Here is a 23275-nt window from a genome sequence, read left to right on the forward strand (position 1 = left end):
GAGGTCACTAAAAGACTTGAAAAGTCTCAATTTTTATTATTGTCTTCTTTTTATTTATTCATTTAGTCATTTATTTATTCATTCATTTAGGCCTCGAAGCCAAAGTTGTATTTAATACAGGTGAAGCAAGACTCGAGCCAAAGGCTCGAAAAATAGTTTACGACAGGTGAAATAGGTTGCAAGCCCAATTAGACTAGGACAGGTCTCGTTGATTTGAGCCTAATGGCCTAAATCCTTTACTTTCTCCTCCCTTCCCCTTTTATGTGTTTATTTGTCTATTAGTTTTGTTTAGACTTAGTTAAAATCCCTACTAAGTCGCTTAAATCTATTTTACACAAGTCTTTTTTTTTTTTGAAAAAATCAAATCACTATTTCAACAAATTAATCTTTTCGAAGTTAATCAAAAGACGATTTTCAAACAGTCCGGACAACCGCAAGTTAGCGGACGTTTTAGGTGCCTAACAGCTTCCTAAAACGTTAATAGGAACCGCTTATCTAGAATCTCTAACTTAAAATGATTTTCCTGTTTTGAATCGTTTGAAGTAACTCTCTAAAGGTTTCTTAATTCCTTTTCAAAATTAAGTGGCGACTCTCTTCAAAAGTAAAAATTTCCGCAAAACACTTGCATTTTCAAGGACTGATATGCCGAAGACATTTTATTCTGTTATCCAAACGTGGTGTCATCCTTTCCCCATTTGAGCTTTATTACCATCTTTTCTTTTATATCCCTCTTTTGGAATAAAGATAGAGTCAGCAAAGTTCAAAAGTAATGGTGTCGAGCAAAATAATAGAGTTAGAAAAGTTTTAAAAAAAATGAGTTCAAAAAAAAAAAGAAAAGAGAAGAGTATCAAGAAAAATAGAGTCAAAAAAAGTCTCAAAGAGAAAAAGAGTCAATAAAAAAAAAAGAGAAAAGAAAAGAAATCTGAATCAAGCAAAAGAACAAGTTGTTGGAACTACGTGTGACCTGATTCTCCTCTCTTGTGAGTGAGATACGTAGGTTGTCCTACTCTGGGCTCGGTCCAACCAAATGAACAATTTAGAATGACCCAATTAAAAGAAAATGGGGCATGAGTTAGTCTTCATTGTTTGAGTCAAATCCAAAAGTTGTAAGTCCTACCCCACCTCAAGTGTCATTTGGGCCTCATGCCATCCTTTCTTTCTAACCTTATCCAAAAGTCAAGTTACAATCAAAGAAAGACCTTCAGATCAATCTTTGAGAATGTTAAGACTAAGCATGCAATAGATATGATGACACATTTTGGGTACTATTTTTCTTCCTCAGGATAAAGAATCAAGAGAGAGATAAAAATGAGAGTCTTAGTGGTGAAAACCCTTACGCGCACCATAAGACGATGGTAAGTTGACAGAAAATAAAATGAGAGTCTTATTGGTGAAAACTCCCATGGGAACTATAAGACGATGATATCTTGAGAGAAATAAAAATGAGAGAGTCCTATTCATGAAAACCCTCATGGGCACCGTAAGGCAATAGTAAGTTGAGAGAAATGAAAATAAGAGAGTTGCATTAGTGAAAACCCTCACGGATACCACAGGACAATGGTGAGCTGAGAGAAATAAAATGAGAGAGACTTGTTGACGAAAACCCTTCAAGGTGTCACTAGTTGAAAGAGGTCTATAAGTACAATTGACCAAAGAAAGTAACTTAGTTTCAGGATCATTAACTCAAAAACAATTGGTGGAAAGTTTGAATGGAAAGATCGGACATCTTAATCCAAAAATGCATGGCATAATCATTAGAATTGATTGTCATTTTTCAGATAAATTTTTCTTTTCTTTATTTTCAAAAAGAGACAAACATTATCTTCTCTTTCTTTTCTATATTTCTATTTTTTTTCCTTTTGAGTCTGTCATTCAAACAAAAATTATTTTTTCATACCTTTGAGTCAAGTCTATGTCAAAACAAGTGAGAAAGGATTTCAAAACTTGCTACTAACTTCTTCAATTGCACAAAGCAAAACAAAAGGCTAGCACATGAAATAAACATGATTGTAGGTCGAAACAAGACCAACAAAAAGTTTTGTCAGAAAGAAAGTTTGGGGAATCAAAGAAATACCAAGGTTTGAAAAATTCATCTGAGAGATATAGCAAAATAGAGATATTGTGTTTATTTCTGAGTCATTTTTAATAATCTGAGTTTGGATCAATGGTGCAACAAGTCAATAACATATGCCATTTGTTAAAAGTAAAATTAATAGGAAAAGTGCAAGATAAATCGGCTCAAAATCCAATGTCGCAAGCCAACCACCCTATTTTGAACTCACAAGTTTTCTTTGTATGAAACGGGAACAATTGCTACCTTCAAATCAAAGGCTTCAACACGCAAATATCCAGAGGTAAAATTCTTTGTTTCTGCAAATGCAAGAGCAGTGTTGCTGTACAGGTTTGGTAATCACAATTATGGTAAAACTCATTATCTTTTACCCCTAAGAGACACATTTTCTAATTTGGGTCTTTTATGTCTCATGGCTTGGAGTTGCACTTCTTAATTTGAGCCGTTAATCCTAAAAGATGGACTTTTAGTAAGAATCTTTCACTTTGAGATTGAAAGAAATTGCAAGTCAAGAGCCCACCTGAAGAACAGGGTGATGAAATTTAAAGTCAGAGCTTTCCTGGAGAACAAGGTGATTAATTTAACTGGAAAGTCTGCTCAGAGAATAGGGTAATAAGATTAGAAGTCAACAGATTGAAAAAATAGCAATTCAAAATCCCGCCTGGAGAACAGGGCGAGGAAATTGAAAGCCAAGCAACAAGGTTAAGAAAATGTAAATCAGGAGCCCGCTTGGAGAATAGGGTGAAGATTTTCAAATTCACAGTCAAATTCAGAAGTACCACCGATAGAACATAGTCAATTTTAAAGTTCATCTCCAACATCAAATTTTGCATGGAGAAATAATCTGTTCTCAAGTTCAACCCAAAGAAGATCAGATCTTTTATCAATTTTGAAAGCATCAGAAACTCAAGTCAAGAGTCTAGGAAAGCTGCATAGCTAGGACTTTTGTTATTTCAACTATCTTTTTAACTTTTAATTCTCATTTTTCATGTAATGACAGAGCCGTGGACTAAAACATCGCGGGACGTCACTCGACTCTCCAACTCGTTATGGTCCTTTCTTTTTAACCCTTTGAGCCACATATGACTTGACTCCCTCATAACTTGAGATAGGTAGAATGTGTAATATCAAGACTCGATTAAATTTCTTCCTTCTGTTTCTTTCTTTTGAATAATGATCGGGACAAAATTTTGTCTTGTTGTCTACATTTTTGTTTGAAAACACTTTGCGTTTACATCCAAAGAGGGGCATGATGTTGACACATAATTTTGTCCCTCAAAACATGTACTATTTACCCATTTACCCTCACTATACCATGTACCTCACCCCGTGTGATAATCCCTTCATTAAAAACAAAACTAACTAATTCTCAACAAATTCACCACTTCCATAACTAATTTGGACACCTCATCACCTCACCCCTACCCTACCCCAGACCCACGTATCCCCATTCCTTTTTCCTTGGATTACGTTTTCCCCCTTACAATAGACTCACATTGGCACAACTATATACATACTCACATATACCTTACTAACGGGGATTACATGCACACTACTGATAGACGCACACTCTACACACCCAGATATTCTCTTCTACACAACACACACACAGAGTTGATATCTACATACACATCATAACAACAAATATAAATTCTTATACTCATACACACACCACCATAGAGACGGAGAAGCAACAACCACTAAAAATAGAATCCAAAATAGGCAAAATTGGAAAAAAATAGAGAAACAATAAGAGATGGAAAAGGGAATCGGAGAAAGAGCTAGTGATCGAGAGAGTGATCAAAGTCGAGTAGAAACGTGAGAAAAAAAAGTGAAAATAGATACAGTAAGAGAGAGAGAATAATATTACGAGAGGGAAAAGAAAGGGGAAACATGGGAAAAAATCAAATTGCACGGCTTGGGGGAATTCTGATTTTCCAATTAAATTTCACCAAAAACGCATCTCCATCGGCAAAAAAATCCCACTGGTGAAGCAATCCCACTGGGCGACGCTAAAATCAGCTTTATCACCAACCTAAAATTCCTAAACCATCGACCAAAATTAGTTGCAGCAATCCACGAGTTGCTCTGAATTTTGCTGGAAATCCCCCAAATTGGTGACCAAATATACCTTCTACTATCACCGTTTTCACTATTCCAGTGTCTAGAGTTGTTGTCAGATCTGACAATGATAGCAACGCCCTCAGCCGATCAATCTCCCCAGATCTTCGGAAAAATAGAAATAACCAATATAGCTCTGATTAGGCAAGACCCGTTTAAGGTTCCATTTTAGACTCTGATTGCTATTTTAGTCATAAGGAGCAATTTTAATTGAAAGTGACATTCAGGTCTATTTCTCATCTTATTCTCGATTAATTTTAAGTTTTGGATACTTCGAATGGTGAATTCATGATGTTTGCACCTTGTTTTATCTGATTCAATTGTGTTTGAATCCTAAATAATTATGGATATTGGTTGAGTGGTCACTTGATTTGTACAATTGAATGATTTAAACTCAATTGGGAATAAGCTGAGACAGGAATCAAAAATTAATGAAGTTAATATTGATTGACTTTGATCTCTAATTGTGGTTTGATTTGAAATGGATGTTAATTTTGTCGAACTCGATAGTATCATGTTTTATGCTTAGAAATTGATAGGCAAATTTTAGGTTTTAGGGTAGGCAACTCATAGGATTCTATATTATCGAATGTGTAAATGTTTGTGTTTGAGTGATTTCTCTACTTTTACCACATTTCATAAAAATGTATTCATGAGAAGTGGAATGCCCCGATGTCACATTGTACTTATTCATCGGAGAATGCCTTAAAGTATTATGTACACAAAGGATGTTCGTGATCAAGGCTTAAGGCATCGGGTAGAGCAAGTTTAGGATTAATATAGAATAGTTTGGGTTTTAATTCTAGCATTTTTATTTCCATTTGTAATAAATTGGACTGGACACTATTTTGGAGTTTTAACTGTTTGATTGTTTATTTTTTAGTGTGTTGTGCGTCTTGTTTGGTTATGTATATCATAGTGTCGTACTAGCCGATATACTCTATGAAGAAACCGTGGTCAAACCACGGGATCGAGGGATGCCTAACACCTTCTCTCGGTCAATAGAATTCCTTAATCGAAATCTCTGTTTGTAGACCAGTTTTAAAAGAATCAAAAATTATAGTAAAAAAGGATTTTCAAAGGTCACTTGGCACACCCGATTTATTCCAAGTGGTAACTCTGAGTTTTGATTGTTAAAGTCCTTTTTGAAACAAATTATTTTCTTTTGTCACTTAATAATAAAACTCTTTTCAAACTTAAATCAAATCTTTTTAGTAAAAAGGAGTTGTGACAAGAAGTGATCAATAATACAGATTTACAACAATAAGCTATTTTTTCAAATCATATATTGAGAAGATATACCATAGATATTATTCTGATGGATCAGATACCATAATTTCTACGCAACAGGATTATGCTCAATATGTTATTGTGGCCTAGAATGAAGAGTCTATAACAAACATAATTAGGGGATTTTGCATTCCAGCTAGGTTACCATAGTACCTAGTGGATTAGGTGTACCCCCGTAACGCCCTAAAATCTGATTCCGAGATATCACATGGTTCTCAAGACTACGAGTAGCCTTAAGCTATCCTTTTCTGCATACTACCGAGCCTAAATCTTATAATAATGAAAATATAGACATAAAAGTCATGCTAGAATGCGGAAACTGTCTATAATATCTGAGAATAATCTGAACTTAATATCTGAAACATCAAAACTGAATAATCTGTATCAAAACTAGTAGTCTGGTAAGCCTCTACTACTAAACTAAAAAGTCACTGGGACAAACCCCCAGCAAACTCGAACTATTTGAATAAAATACTAAATCTCATAAACTATAAAATCTAAATAAGTCCCCGAACTATGAGGACTCACCAACTGTCGGATGTAGATGGAGGTGCTCGAACTACTCACGCTGTTGATACTGAGCATCTGAACCTACATTATGAGACAATGTAGCACATAGACGTATATGTGGATCAGTACTTTGAGGATGTACTGAGTATATGGGGTGATATGCAGAATTAAAACAACATCTCATAATCATCATTTATAAAATAATACATGCTAAATGTAAATGACTCACATAAGGTGAAATATCTGAAATACTGAAAATAATAGTCATGAATAACAATGCTTTATAAATCTAGTGATCTATAACATTTAGTTCTAAAAGTTGTACTCGTATTCTCCCTTTAAATTATACTGTCTAAATGTAGAAGGACTCACTCTAAAAATTGAAAGCTGAAATCTGTAACTATTATCTTTTTTTTTTTGTAAAGCATAATCTGAATAAGACTGTGAGCCTTTACACTTAGTTTCTATAAGCTTTTCTGTTCTAAAATCTGTAGTCTGTAAGCTTTAAAACTTTAGGGAAAATACTTTATCTGAAAAATTGTATATCTTTTACTAGCAAGGAGGTTCTCTTAACCGACATAAACCATGCGAGCAATATGGAGTCCAACGTCTCATCTTCCTAAGGAAGAAACCTCACGTTGGGGAGAGGCGTCATACTCTTGCTAGGGATTATAGCCTACCCATGTGATCAATCACAAGCTAAATCTATCGTCCATATAGAAATGGGAATAATCTGATAATCTGTATCTATGTTGGCTATGTAGTGCTGCGGAAGTAAAATGCGCTAAACCCACACTTCTCTCTCGGTGCTAAATACTAATCCCTTTTTATTTGCTATGCTCATTCTATTGGAAATCCACTTTAAAACTAGCATAAGAGTTTATCTAAAACCAATTAATCATTATCTGAGTAAATCTGCAAATCAAGCTATTCTGAATTCTATAATCTGTAATAATCTATAAAGTGGATTTCATAGCTAAACTGAGGATCAAAAGATCAAAGATTTATTGAAAATCTGTAAATAATCTGCTCATAAGATGCTTAAAGCATCATGTTTCTTGAAATAAAATTATTCAATCTGGGGTAATAACCCAAACATTAACCTCATGTCCAAACATCATAATAATCATGCTTAATAATGAAAACAATGATAATTCATCTCAAAATCTGTAATTTACTGCAATAGGCATGAAAATATGAAAATAGACATGCAATTCATCTTCAAAATATCTTTAAAACTCATAATCTTTCAAATAGAAATAATGGGTATGAACCCTAATTTAAAAATCTATGTATAAATATTCAAAATCATATGAAATTGCAAGTAAAAACTTGGTTTTGGGCACAAGGATGGAAGAAGATCCCTGTTCATAAACCCCAAATACCTTAATTGATGCTTAGATGAAAAAACCTTGAATTTTGAATTCTTGTTGAGTTCTTGATGATGGGTTCTTTGCTTAAGAAATCCTTAATTTAGAGCTTTCTTGGAGAATCTATGGAGGATCTTGATTTCTTGGAGAAGAAGCTTTGGAGCTTTAGGGTTTTTCTGTTGAAGAGAATGATGAATAATGAGCACAAAGTGCTTTGAGTATGAATAATCTTGTGTTTTGACGGATTGAGGGCTTGGGAATTGTCCAAAATACCATTTTAAAACTCCTAAATGAAGTTGAAAAAAGATACTGGGTCCCGATTTAATGGGCTAGAGCGACGCGCCACTATCGCGGTAGCTCGCTGGAAATTGACGATTGGAAAATTGGGGACCTCTGCAATGTGAATCTATCGCGTTGTCCCACTGGATTTTGACAATTGGGACCTGAAACTTTAATGCGATGCGCCACCATTGCGGTGCCCTATAGAAATGTCATTTTGGCCTTCGACGCGATGCGCCACTATAGCGTTGGACTACTGGAAATTGAAAAATGAAAAAATGGACCTCTCTGCGACGCGCCAATATCGCGGAGGTCCACTGGAAAATGACAATTATGAAATTAACCACCTCCGTGACGCGGTGACTGCTCAGGTTGTACACTATAAACTTAAAAAAATGTTCTAACTCCTCAATCGAGTGTCAAAATTGAGCAAATTTGGTATCAATGGAAAGCTAATTCAATTTTTCACACAATGGAAAGCCCAAATCTTGAAAATTCCACATATAATAAATATTATTCATCTTTTAAGCTCTCCCTTAACATTCTAGGAACGAATTTTAAGCTAAGAAGAGTATGGGGTATTACAACGCCACTGTGTACTGCAATGAAAAGTTTCATTGGGTATTATCTGTTATTTCTCTCAAGGATAGACATATACACATCTATGACTCACTATCACAACTAAGTAAAAGGGAACCATCACTCGAGATTCACAAGTTGGCAATGATGTTTCCAAAATACTTACCTGACGATTATTTTTTGAAGAAACATCATGTACAGACTGGGTAAATCTTGATACATACAGGATAAGATGAGCCAAAGGACACGGTTAGTGAATCAACACCTATTTGAGGTTAAATATGTGCAAAACATTATGCAACAATAATGTAACAGCTTGTAAGTAATCTTTTATATTTTTTATCAACTATTAATAACAATGTGTTATATAAATTACCGTGTTTTATTGTATGAATGACAGGGGCTGTAAAGTGTTTGTTGTTGGGTACTTAGAATACCTAAGCGACGAAATTGATGTGCCTTCAATTGATTTTGAGGCAGAATATCATCGTATGCAATACGCATTACTCCTTCAGAATTACGGTCTTCAAAAAGCAAGGAAATATTGTGTTAGTAATAATGACGACACTCCAAGACCAAGAACAAAAAATGCCCCCTACCCAATGAAACTGGAATAGTTGGCATTGAGTAGTTTTAATGATGCATATGGTGAAGACTTTTTATTTCTGTGAATTTGTTAGGAATTTAAATTTTTAAACTAATTTAGGTGTTTTGTATGTACACAGTTATTATAACACATTGACTAATATATTTGGATTATTGACTAAACTGATTCTACATGATATTGTGTGTTGTGCATATTAAGTATTGCTATAACGTACATATCGTACGTAATTGTGTTATAAAAGATTGTATACAATAATCTTATAATTTTTTATCTATAACAAATTTATGGATATAGTATTTTTCAAGCTAAATCATATATATAAGTGTTATATAGGATGTAAATATATTCATCACAAACTTACGATATACATTCAGTCATATATACATTGTCATATAGCTAATTAGTCTAACTATTTTTTATCAAAAATACGTTATGTTGGATATAGTATTTTCAAGATACTAAAGTGATTCAACATATTAGATTCTCTTTCATTATCATATTTATCATATGATTATTAATACAGTAGCAATCAAAATTGCTATTTATACCTAGTCATATACATAGACTTAAGATGTATGTGTAATTAAATATACATTAGGAATATCTTGGACATAACACATAACTATAATGTAAATTCATATTGGATTCATATACAATACACATCAACAACCACAAATTCAATATATATATATGGATATAAGACCAATACATAAAATCATATTTACATAAGTAACTAAAATTATATATATAAGTTTTACAAGCCGATGATGTGTATATAACAATATTTATCTAACACTGCTTTGTTTATAAATGTTTATACACAGCAGCTATGTACATAAAACATTACAAATACATAACAAATATATATATAAATACATATTAATGTCAGTTTCACCAGTAAAATAGGTAGGTGGTACGAGAAATTTATTACATATTGAAAAACATATTAACGCATCGACCACATATACAACCGAATAAAAATACATCAAACAAAATTGTTAATGTGAAGAAAACTGATATTTAAGTCAACGCAGCAACAAACAACTTAAATTGTTCAAGAAATTAGTATAAATGTAGAAAATGATAATCGAGCGATTAATCATCTTAAGTAGAGGAAAACTATAAGTTATTTCTCCTTTGAAAAAAAGTTATAGGACTTTTATTGTGATCCTCATGTTCGTATGCGCCACAACGATTTGTGCTTGATGAAAGAGTTTTGCTTGATTTCTTTTTTCTTTCTTTATTAGGTCTTGCTGGTAGTCTTTTATATATCGATGACAACACTTCTTCCTCTTATACACTGTTAGTAATATTTCAGTCCTTCTTATCTGACACTAAAATCATTGGACATTCATAAGTTTTCACCAAAGTGATTGTCTTGTAGTAATTTGAGTAGTATGACCCAAATTCCTTTAGATATTTAGACTTTGAGACAGTAATAGCATGAGGACAGGGTATCTGATCTATTTGAAACCTCCCAGAACTTCACGAGCTACTTTCGAGGTAGACGATATATCTTCTTCCAAATTCATAAATTGAGTAAATATAGTTTGAGGAAGCTTTGACCTGGACAAAAAAAGATTCAAACAGACTAACATTTTGAAAATATCTTGGAATACAAAATCATAATACACTACAAAGTTAATAAAATACTACAACTAAATGCATGATAAAAATTTTAAACATACCGTCATCCGAGTAACTTATACATCATTGAGAGTTAAAATTTCTTCAAACCTCTGACCCAAAGTCGTGTTCGTATATGAAGCTATCTCACTATTTTTACAGTTTCAAGAACCAAATAAAATTCGCACCTCCTCTAAGAATCCTAATATTGACAATTCCCGGGCTTCAACCAAACACCCATTAGTATACTCAATAATATTCGAAGTCATCATCCAGCCTCTGTTTACCGGTGAATGACACCTACTCTACTTTTCATAACCAACTTTTTGTAGGTATTTTTTCACTATAGAATTAGCTTTTTCAATCTTTATCATTAGGTAGTCAAAATTATGTTTTCTATGAGCCTTTGCCATTGAATAATACAGATCTCTACGACTTACTTTGCTCTTACGAAAGTGACTGCAAACATTTTTCTAAAGATATCAAATGCAGGTAAGATGTGGGACATTTGGACATACAACACTTACAACTTTGATAATACTTTTGTTTATATATGATACAACACACATGTTGTCACGCTCTCTGAAGGAAGCTCTAAACTGATTGAAAAATCACGTCCATGAATTGTCATTCTCAGTATCCACAACCTCATAAGCAAGTGGTTATATGCATCCTATGTTATGTATCAACAATATTAACAAAGGTCAATATAAAAGTTTTATTTTATAAAAGTAAATTAGTATGGTGTGTTTACACAAATTATGATGTATACACTAATATGATTTTTTATATGACATACATATTGTGTAAAATACTCATTTCTGTTTTTTCAATGTTTAAATACAAATCTCCATATACAATTTTATTTAAATAATATTACATATTAAAAAAACATTAAATAAATATATCTGCACCATCCAGTATATCGAGAGGAATGTTTCATTATATGGTCCACTTAAATGCGCACCATCAACAACTACAATGAGTCTGCAAAACTCAAAAGTCCTTTCATTGAATGCAAGGCTATGAAAAGATACATGAACCGATTATCCCATGACTTGTGCATTATAATTTGTGAATTAGGATACACATTATTTAACATATAAATGTATCTCGGCATCTATCTATAACCATCAGTTGGACCACCACTAAGCATCGTTATGACACGCTCTTTTGCCCGCTAGACCTTCATATAATTTATATCAACACCATATACAACTTTCATCTCTTCAATAATGTTTTCGGGAGTGTGCTTTCTCTTATGATTAACTAATTTAGGAGCTATGAATTCACATACAAAAGCAATAGTAGCCAAAATATTTTTCAGTACCCTATTACTCAAGTGACACGTATGTTCTGAGTTAAATCTCCTAATGATTAAAACATCAATTTTTTTATAACTAGATGCTTCCAACGTCCATTTACAATCTTCATTGTAACACCGGAGGATATAGCTGAAATAGACAAACTTAGTATGATTAGTATTAATAACAATTTTTAAGTTTTTTGTGTTGTTTGTTAGATATCTGTTTTAAAGAAACTGCTTACATATACAAAATAACTTATCTACTATAATTACTAAATAGATTAGTACATATGTATTTTGGTGTAAACAAATTGTATACACAAATCATACACTAGTTACTGTTTTACTACACATATACATATACATAACACAGTGTATGTCTATTACACCTAATATACAATTTCTTGTTATGTATATAGCATTGAGGTTTTGGCACAATAAATCATAACAAATTTAATCTATATACATTTCAAAGTTATGTAAATTTCACATAATATAGATAATATTGTTATGTATACACACAGATATCAACGTCACAACAATTCACAACATTATAAAAAAATAATTTCATGTGTTCAACATTTCAACAATATTCGCAAAATAAATTTAACAACAACATAACATTCACGCAACATTATACTATTAGTGTGGACATATATATAGTTGTCAAGTATGGTTAAAGTTGAAATTTTAACACATGAATTTTAATTAAACATACATCGTAACAAAACTAAAAATAATACATCTTTTTGTCTGAATGTTTTGCCCAACAATTAAATTCACGTGACACCATATATTTAGACATCACTAAAACAAGTGTCGATTTATCCTTATACATCTGTTTCACCTTCACATTCAATACTCTTGGTATCACAGATCAAGTTTTCAATTTCAAACTCCAGCACATACAAAAAATATTGATTTTGTGTCTCAACAACAGAGAGAGCCAAAGCATCTAATTCAACCCCATCCACACAAATCACAGCTCCAGTTTTTCTATCAAACTGGATGTCCTCTGCATATTTATCAGTTGTTGCTATACATAACAGATACATTACGAAACTTGGTAGAGATTTCTTCAACTCAACATACAATCTAACACCATGATCATTCCGAATACGAATAGGTGATTCATTCACATCAACAACATAACATACATCAATAAACTTTTGAGCTTCGTCAATGTCTAATTCAGCAGCAATTGACAAAATCAACCTCAAATAAGTTATCGATTCTGCGACAATAATCTCTTCACTTTTATACTTTACATATTCTGTTTCGATTTTTCATTGATTCGAGTGCCTCAAAATAATTGTAATATTCATCTTCTTGAATACAAATAAAATTATTTTTTTTCAAAGAGATCAAAAATCAGTAATCAGATTGTTTGTGATTTCTGTTTTTTGATTGATTTACTTTTTATGTATTTGTTGTTTTCAAAATTTGAATTAGTATAGCTGTTACATTAATTTAGGGATGTAGTAATCCACTTTTTAATGTTTCTGTGTTAATTACGTGCTTAATAGAAGGGAAAATCGTTATTTTTCTTTTTAAAAGATGATAAAAGATTTTCATAAACAAGGCTTTTTACGTATATGATGGACGTGTTATGTATATGAATCGGGAGAGAGAGTAAAATAATTAAGAAAGTGGTAGAGAGTATAAATAAATCTAATAGGGTTGAAGTTTATGTTATTTATAAAGTATTTATAATCTCGTTAACAAATAGAATTAATCTACTTTATAATCAATATTTATTTATAATTATATTTAAATAAGAAAATATAAACCATCACTTTATGATAATAACAATATATATATATATATATATATATATAAAATCTATATCTATAATATATTAAAAGTCTGTAGACCCTTTGAAAAATGATTTGAACTTTTTATCCTTCATTAAAATACTTTGCAATAGACAACATCGTCTTTTTATTATTTTCTAATAATTTTTAAAATTCATTAAAATTTAGTTATTAAACATTTTCTTATTTTAGTTATGTACCTAAAATGTAACACCTCGTATTTCCCAAGCATAATCTAAGTTCCAGTGCATGAGTATTTGTATATGAAAATTTCTAAAACGCTCATTATTTTTCAGTTTAGAGCCTGTCGTTGCGTAGGAAATTCAATTAGCCTTCCAACTATATAAAATTTTCCCAAATCCGATAACCGGGTAAGAAGTTATGGCGATTCTATGTTTCAGTCGCAAAACATCATTATTTTAACTCTTAGCGCGTCGCGTAGACAGTTCAAATGACAATTGTCGATTTCAGTGTGACTTCGCAATCATGGTGCATCACGGAGTAGGACAAAATGGCTTTCACAGGCTTACCGCGATGGTGGTGCATCACGCCATCTGTCCAGGTCCCAGTTGTCTCTTTTCCAGTGGATTGGCGCGATGGTGGTGCATCGCCAAGGCCAAAAATCGGGATGGTCAGTTTTCAGCTTCCATTTTTAAATTCGTCCAAGGGTAATTGGGTCTTTTTTTCACGACCCTAATTAGCCTAGGACACAAAATTTAACCCCTAAACACCCTAAGTAGTCATCATTATTCAATTCTTCTTCAAAATTAAAGATCCCCTCTTTCAAGAACAAGAAACCCTAACTCTCAAATTCAAGGCAATTTCTCAAGAACTCTCCATCAATCCTTCCAAATTCGTTATTCCAGGTATGTTAGATGTTCATCTATGGATTCCTTTCATCCATGGAGCTCAAGTAACCTTTTTAATTATAAAGTTATGACCTTTTTTAGTTATTTGATTTTTTTAAAATCATAATTTCATCCATTAATCTCCATGAACTTTGATTTAATACCATGATTTAATGAAATCATTGTTGTTATTCGATTCCTCATGTTTTAGTGTTATCATTTGTTGAATTAAATCATGACTTAGTGTTTACCATGATAATTTCATGTCAATTATGTCAGTACTTTAGTAATTCTATGATTATTTTAAACCATGAACTATAAGTGTTTGATAAAATGCCTACAAGAGCAATTGATTTAAGAAGAGTCTTCATGTTATGTCCTTCAATGTTTTAGTGTCATGCTACTACTATTATTTTGAGTCCTGGGGTATTGAATACCCAAAACCGTAGCTGTTTACTTAATATTGTCTCAGTATTTTCAGAATAACTTCAGATTATATCATGAGCATTATCAGAACAGTCAGTTAAACTCAGAATAGTTTAGCATTTCAGTGTCGTTCAGTTGGGAGTAGGATTTAGCACCGAGCGAGTGTAGGGATGACGACTTCCCCGTTAGTTAGGCAGAGTCGTTAGTAGCAGTTCCTATACTCCAGAACTACATAGCCAGCATAGGATATGAGTAGTCACCCGCCAGATTAGGTTTGACTAGCTCGCAGGGGTCACCCGTCAGTTCAGGCTTGACACCCTTAGTCCTTTGTATATGATATCAGTTTAGTGGATCCACACAGCCAGCGTTAGTACCCGTGGCACGGTATTAACACCCTTCCAACTGGGGTTACAGGTTGGACCCTGATTAGCTCAAATGGGAAAATGTCGGTTAGATGATACCTCCCACAGTCTCAAATATAGTCTCAGTTCTAGTTCCAGTTCAATTCTTCAGTCTTAGTATTGTTTGACCAAAGCATACAGATTTCAATTAATTTCAGTATTTCATTTTATAGATTTTACTCAGTTCATGTCATATGCTTGGTCATGCATCCTTAATGTCTACAGATTTTCATGCATGTTCAGTATCTACAGATTTCATGCTCTTTATTCTGTATTCCATGCTTTACATGTACATTCAGATAGATCATTACTCTTATTTATGAAACCTTGCATATTAGCCTACCTCATTTAGCATACCAGTACATTCAAAGTACTGATCGCATACCTTTCTTTTGCGCTATGATGTCTCATATCATAGGTGCTGACGCTTAGTTTCTGGATCGCACTTAGTGTCTCAGATTCTCAGCAGTACAATAGTAGTGGTCGAGTCCTCATCACCAGAGGACAGACTATCTTATTTCATGTCTTTATTTCAGTAGTCAGTGGAGTTAGTTGGGGGCTTGTCCCATCAACTCTCAGTCAGTCAGTCTTAGAGGCTTTTCAGACATTACAGTCAGTTAGTTGTTCAGTTTATCAGTACTTAATCAGATTCAGACAATCATTTTCCTAGATTTATATTTCAGTTTGAATTCAGATATTTAAAACCTTATGGCACTTCAGTCATTCTTCCATAATTCATGATTATATTATCCAGTGCTCACAGCAGGTACCAGCTCATGGGTTAGCTTGTGGTCCCTCGAGACTGTAAGCACCGTGTAACGACTACGGGATAGTCTCAGGTCGTTACATAAAATTTAGGATTCGGTCAAGTTTTTCAAGGAATTTTACCAAAATTCATACGTATGGAAATAGTGAAAAAAGAAGAAAAAATATTTTTAAAAAAACTAAACCCATTTCCTTTTTTTAAAATATATGTAATCTTCCCTTTTTTAAAATATGTAAAAGCGTTATATTTTTATATGTCAAATGTATACATTTTGATATATGAAAGGAATTAAAAAAAATACGTTGGCATATATTCTTACATGCCATATCAATAATTTTTATAATTATTTCCTTTTTTACACTACCTTATATAATTATTTACTTATTTAAAAGAAGTAAAACTCTTAATATTTAGTACGCTTCTAAATCAATTAAAATACTAAAATATTGTCTTATATAATTCTATTTAAGTAACCTTTTGTGAATAAAGATTTAGCTCTCAATACGCATTTTCTTTTCTTGTTTGTTTGCTTTTTTATTTGATTTTAATTCAACTTTTTTTTCTTCCATTTGCATTCAATTAGTTCTAATATTTTTTGTATTTTTTCAGCTGAAAATTTTGATCGAAAAAAAGAGAAGAACCATGCAACATTATCAAGGAATGAAGTGGATCAGATGATGATAATCAATCTCTATATTGGCTAAAAATCAAAGGTTATGCTTCTAATTATAATTCGTAAGAATTGTATACGACACTCAATTGATGATATGTATGTTTTTATTTGCTTTGGACCTAAAGTTCATCTTCTTCCTTCATTAACTACGAGCAAAAAAAGAAAAGTTAATTTTTGAAAAAGAAAGGCGAAGAAAAGACTATCATTATCATGTCCAAAGAATCACACTTACAAATTGATAGTTTTTGTTTCTGCAAATTTCTTAACTTTGTTTTCTATAATTATCATTGTCATCTATATATTTTAAGTAGTTGTGGGGTCTAATTTTGGTTTATGATCAATATGATAATATGCTTTATGATTAACATTTGAATTATTTGTGATACTTAGCAAAAATTATATTTATTTTAATTTTTAAAATTATTTAATAAATTATTCAAGTTAATCCTTATTGATTTAAGTAATAACATATATAATTTGTAAGAGGACTTCAATGAGTACTAAATGTATACAAAAATAAAAAATTATTGTGTGTACACATTTACTTCTACAATATAAATATGTTATAATTACTTAATCCCATTTCTACTAGAAACTTAATCGTTTCTAGGCAATAATTTTTTAAGATAAATTGAATCAGATTAATTTAATGTTGTAAAATTATAATTATAATATTTAAGAACTATATGACAAAATTCTTATTAGTCACACTTTTTCTTATGTTAATATGATAAAAAGGTATATTTTTAAATATTTTTTCGAGTTAACAAAATTTAAATCTTAAAATGAAAAGAAAATCAAAAAATCTAAAAAAAGTGAGTTCTATATATTTTTACTATCATTAAAAGTGAGAGCTTTTAAATATTTTTATCAATTATTTATTTTAATATAAGTTGAGTCGTATATAGTATCAAACTTTACTTTGAAGACGACTAATGTTTTTATGTAAATTTGGTTATAATATAAATCTAAGTGTCTGTTAAATAATTTTAACTATAATTAGGAGTATTCATACACGTGCAAAACACATATACTAAACTAGTATCTATAATCTATCTATAATATATTAAAAGTGTGAAACCCCTTAGAAAAGTGAATTGAATTTTTTGCCCTTCATTAAAAGTCCTTGCTTTATATAAAATCGTCTTTTTCACTATTTATTCCTAATATTTAAGAGTTAAAAATTAATTAAATATATTTATGATAAAAAAAATTTCTTATTAAAAGACATCAGAATTTCTATATTTTTTTCTAATTTAAGAGTTGAAAATTAATTAAATATATTTATGATAAATCTTTCCTTATTAGAAGTGATCAAAATTAATGACAACAGATACTTTTTCTATTAGTTTAAGAATTCTAAATCAACTAAATTTGATTTTAAGAAGATTTGAAAAATCTAAAAATAAATATAAAACTATTAAAATAAGAAAAAAATTAAGAAGTTTCAGATTTTTAAATGTTTTAAGTACGTAATAGAATAGAATGTAATCAATAAATTTGTAAAGATTTGACTTTAGAAATAAGGAAAGATTTTAAATATAAAAAAAAATAATCGTAACACATATATGGTTCAAATTGATGCATCCCTCTTAGACTGTGAAAACAAGGGAAAGAGGTACGCAAACACAAAAGTGATGATCAATCAACCACTTGGAATTGAAAAACATATATGTACATATGTTTATATTTACATTATTATATTAAAGTGTGAAAGATTTTTGAAAAGTGAAGTGAATTTTTACAGTTTATTATAAATCTCCGCAATAGATAAAATTATTTAATTTCAAATAATCAAATATTTCAAGTGCAAGGCACGTGCGATTAAACTAGTATATATATCAATCTTTCCCTATTAATTAACTAAGATAAGAGGAAAGGGAGACTAAATCCATTTGAATAAAAGGTGCAAAGAATGTCAAGCGCTATTTCTGGAAACCTACAAATATAAGAAAAAGAAATTAATAGAGTATCTCGACTAAAGAAAAGAAAAAAGTGATCGAGAGATTAAAAAAAGTAAATTTCAATGATTTTTGTTTTTTTAATGTTCACGTTTCTCCCTCTCTATACAAACAACAACAACAACAAACCCAGTGTATTCCCACCTGGTGGGGTCTGGGGGTTAGGATGTACGCAGTCCATACCTCTACCTCTGAAGAAGTAGAAAGGCTGTTTTCGATAGACTCCCGGCTCGAGACACGCGGTACCACACAAACACATAGTAAAGCACAGCACAAGGTTACAAGGTTACAAGATTACATAACATAAATACGGCACCCATAAGTAATATAAAACAGAGGAAAGCACACAGCTTCATAATAAAACATGGGACACGGACTCCTAACAGGAATAAACCCCCACCAAGTAGTTCCCTATACTAGCGATTCAGACTGGCCCTAGTCCACTGCCCTGATTCGCGTCCTCCAGAACTTTCTATCTAGGGTCATTTCCTCGGTGAGCTGTAACTGCTCCATGTCTCGCCTAATCACCTCACCCAAGTACTTCTTCGGCCTACCCCTACCCCGCTTAAAACCATCCAATGCTAGCCTCTCACACCTACGGACCGGGGCATCCACGCCCCTCCTCTTCACGTGTTCGAACCATCTCAATCGGGCTTCCCGCATCTTGCACTCCACTGGTGTCACACCAACCTTCTCCCGGATGTTCTCATTCCGAACTCTATCCCCTCTAGTCAGCCCACACATCCAGCGCAACATCCGCATTTCTGCCACCCTCATCTTTTGGATGTGGGAGTTCTTAACTGGCTAACACTCCGCTCCATACAACATGGCCGGCCGGACTACCGCCCTGTAGAATTTGCCTTTAAGCTTAGGCGGCACCTTCTTATCACACAGCACCCCCGACGCGAGCTTCCACTTCATCCATCCCGCCCCAATACGGTGCGAGACATCCTCGTCAATCTCACCGTTACTCTGGATCACGGACCCGAGATACTTGAAACTCTCCCTCTTACCTACCTCCTGTGATTCCAGCTTCACTACTACCTCATTCTCCCGCCTCACGTCATTAAACTTGCATTCCACATACTCTGTCTTGCTTCTGCTCACCCTGAACCCTTTAGACTCAAGGGTTTGCCTCCACACCTCTAATTTATCACTCACACCCCCTCGAGTCTCATCTATCAAAACTACATCATCTGCAAAAAGCATACACCACGGCACCTCCCCTTGAATACGCCGCGTCAACACATCCATCACCACTGCAAACAAAAAGGGACTAAGAGTAGATCCCTGATGCAACCCTGTCCGGACCGTGAAATGCTCTGAGTCTCCTCCCGCCGTCCTCACCTTAGTTTTCGCTCCATCATACATATCCTTGATTGCTCTGAGTACGTAAATAGCGAAAGAATTAATACATATTATTAGTTGGTTTGAAAATCTTAGAGATTACATATTTTAAATAAGGTAACAACTAATTTACAGTAGGTTTCAAAGTCCTAAATCAAAAAAAATAATTAAATTTATTAATTTTAAATATATATAAAAAAAAAAAAGTGGAAAGACTGATTTTGTAAATATTACATAGCTAATATGGTATATTTGGATAAACTTTTTTAAGATTGTAATGTTAGTTTCTTCTAGGGTTTGCTAATGTTGTTGGTAGAAGCTATTCCTCCATTTGTGTCTTGTGATCATGAATGGTTTTGTTAGAGAAATTCAATTTCACACCGTAGATGGAGCTTTCGAAAATTACAAAGGCCGTCGAAAGGGCATCATCAAAGCCCTCACACATGGTGCAATTCTATTTTTTTTTCTTTCTTATTTGAGTTTTGGGTTATGCTACGTACATACATATTTGTTGACTGACTTTTCTTTTGCATGCAGATGTGGATGAGTTACGCAGACAGTGTGATGAGTGTCATGTCCCCAGTTAGTTAGTTAGTTAATTAGTTAGTTATCTTAGTTAGAGTTATTACCAACTGCATCTGCATGCATACGTGGATTAATTTCTGGGAGAATTTTTTGGTTTTTCAATTGTCTTCTTACTTAAGCTACAAGGCCTTGAAACTGAGCTCTTTATTTTGTGCATGAAAAATGTAATTTCCTCTTGACATAACCATGGCGTCTGTCACTGGTGGGAATTGAATCTGGACCTCATGGTGCTAACTCAACTTCATTGAACCACTGGACCACCAACATACTGCTTTCCGTGCACTAAGATGGAAGTGTTTTTCTGATTGTGATTAGTTACGTTGTTGTTCACTCTCTCTTTGTTATATTGGAAGGTAAACGTCCCGGCCTCTATGCATATCCAAGTGGGAGATGGGAAATCAGATTACCTGCTCATTTGTCTGAAGCCCTTCCACATTCAAGATTACATAAACTGCCTAAAGAAGAGACGGATAAAAATGCCTGGTTGGCCCAAGTTGCTGCCGATAGTGACACATGGCTATTCTCTGTTACCTTTTATCTTTGTTCCATTTATGGATGGGTGGCTGATTGGTGGTAAACTAAATTTCTACAACAATTTAAGAAAATAGTTTCTTGGTTCATTTGTACTTTCTTCTAGTTTTCTATATTTGAAGGGGAGCCTTGGAGTAACTGGCAAAGTTGTTGCCATGTGACTAGAAGGTCACGGGTTCAAACCTTGAAAACCGCCTCTTGCAGAAATGCGGTGTAAGGCTGCGTACAATACACCATTGTGGTGAGACCCTTCCCCTGACCCTACGCATAGCGGAAGCTTTAGTGCACCGGGCTGCCCTTTTATTTTCTAGTTTTCTATATTTATTGGCAACCTTGCAAGTGATTTATTTGTGCATACTAGAAAGCCCGTCTTGCCTATTTTCAATTTTAAGGAAGCAGTACAACATCATGTTAAGTAGTACCATAAATGCTTCTTAGTATGTCGAACAAAGTTTATGCTATTGCATCAGTAAAGCTTGTTTCAAAGACCAAGGTTGTACGCAGTCTATACTATTACATTGGTAAAACTTGTTGGAAAGATCAGTGTGCTGCTTAATTAGCAGCCAACATATTAAGGAGCAGTTAAGATTATGCAACTACCACAACTGATAGCATTCAAAGATTATGCAACTACCACAACTGATAGCATTCAAAGAAGTCGAAATCAAATTCTGAAGTGGTACAGTTGAAAACCTCTCTTGCCCCCGTACTTCCTTTTTTAAAAAAAAAAATTTTCTTGGATAACAGTGTTTAACTGAAAACCTTCAGCTCTAGGACATGGTCAATCATATCTACACGACTACACCCATTATAAATGTGTATGATGACTCTCAAGAGCATATATAGTTATGTTCCATGACTAGCTTGCTAATGTCATATCAGTTCAATAACAATGAGTGGCAGAAAGCAGGAAAGTGAAGCGTTTGTATAATCTTTTTCCTACAGGAGAAAGCTAATCTTTCTGTCCTGTTATATCATATATAGGTGCTAAAGGGCCCTCCTAAGTTGATGCATTGTTGATTTTTCATTTTCTTGTATAATATATGTTTACCTTTGGTATTCCTAGTAACAGAATCGGCTTGGATGCATACATTTTTGGGCAGGTCACGTAGTGGTTGCCTGCTTCTAGTTTGAAGAAGGCTTATTAGCCAGCTAAAGTGACTTGAACTAAAGTAATTACAGTTGTATTGTATGCTTAAGTTTGATAGAAGACGCTTTCGGGTGCCTAAGGACTACTCTAAAGTCAATGCTGCCGTTCTCCCAAAGAGGTATCGTGTAAGATAAAGTATGAGACTCCTACGAAATCTTAGTGTTGTCTTATTGTTAACTATGGATAACAACAGATTGATAACTGAGCTTCTGCATAATAGGTTCTTTGTGTAAAATCATTTTTTTGATTTTGTTGCTGCTGTTGTGCCACATTTTACACTCAGTATCCTCGAGTATGGTTGCAGTTGTGTTGGTGCAAGTATTTGTTAATCACTTAAGAACTAGTCTTGTTTTTAGCCATTTTATGACTCTTCAATTACAGCAAGCGAAGTCTAGCAGCAGACTGACCAAGGTCACTGGTGATATTGGATACAAACCAATCAAGGACTTGAAGCGCAAGCAGGAAGGAAAGAAGGCAATTACCAAACAAGTACTCCCCGTGAAAACAAGATCAAAGGCTCTTGGAATTCAAACAAGAGCACAAACTAGAAAATCTTCAATAAAGATAACATCTTAGATTTCTATGATTAGGTTGTTTTTGCTGAAATTTGGGTATGTAACAGACAATGTAGCAATGTAGCTTGATGTCCGGTTATTTTGCTAGCCAACTTTTATCTTGCCAACTTTTAGCCAACTAAAAATGAGTAAAATAGGCAAAGATGGTGTCATAGTGTAACATATTTACACATTATCAGCATATCTAGCTAAATTATTTTGACTTATAACTGTTATACGTATGTACCTTTCGAAAAAATAAACGGACGGTAACATAAATAGACCTCCCACAATGTGTTAAGTAGATATGAGGATTCATCCCATGAATGAAGCTTTAGTTATGAAGTACAGAAAACTATAACCAAATGAAGCGAAAACCATAAAGATGAGATCTTGTTCTTGATCAAACATATATTATTGAATTTTTATACTTTCCCAAAATGAGGATAGAATATGCCTT

General features: G+C 33.1%; 1 protein-coding gene across 1 annotated transcript in view; it reads left to right on the top strand.

Moving 5' to 3' along the window:
- The window catches only part of LOC107869090 (PHD finger protein ALFIN-LIKE 6-like), a 34197-nt gene extending 11360 nt beyond the window's left edge, over positions 1-22837 (top strand). Inside the window, exons 2-3 of the mRNA XM_047411538.1 lie at positions 20934-21139; positions 22643-22837. Coding sequence (XP_047267494.1) covers positions 20934-21139; positions 22643-22837 — 401 coding nt within the window. The remainder of the gene's footprint in view (positions 1-20933; positions 21140-22642) is intronic.
- Positions 22838-23275: the final 438 nt, after the last annotated feature.

Source organism: Capsicum annuum, chromosome 4 (genome assembly GCF_002878395.1).
Source record: "Capsicum annuum cultivar UCD-10X-F1 chromosome 4, UCD10Xv1.1, whole genome shotgun sequence".
In the NCBI taxonomy this organism is placed as follows: domain Eukaryota; kingdom Viridiplantae; phylum Streptophyta; class Magnoliopsida; order Solanales; family Solanaceae; genus Capsicum; species Capsicum annuum.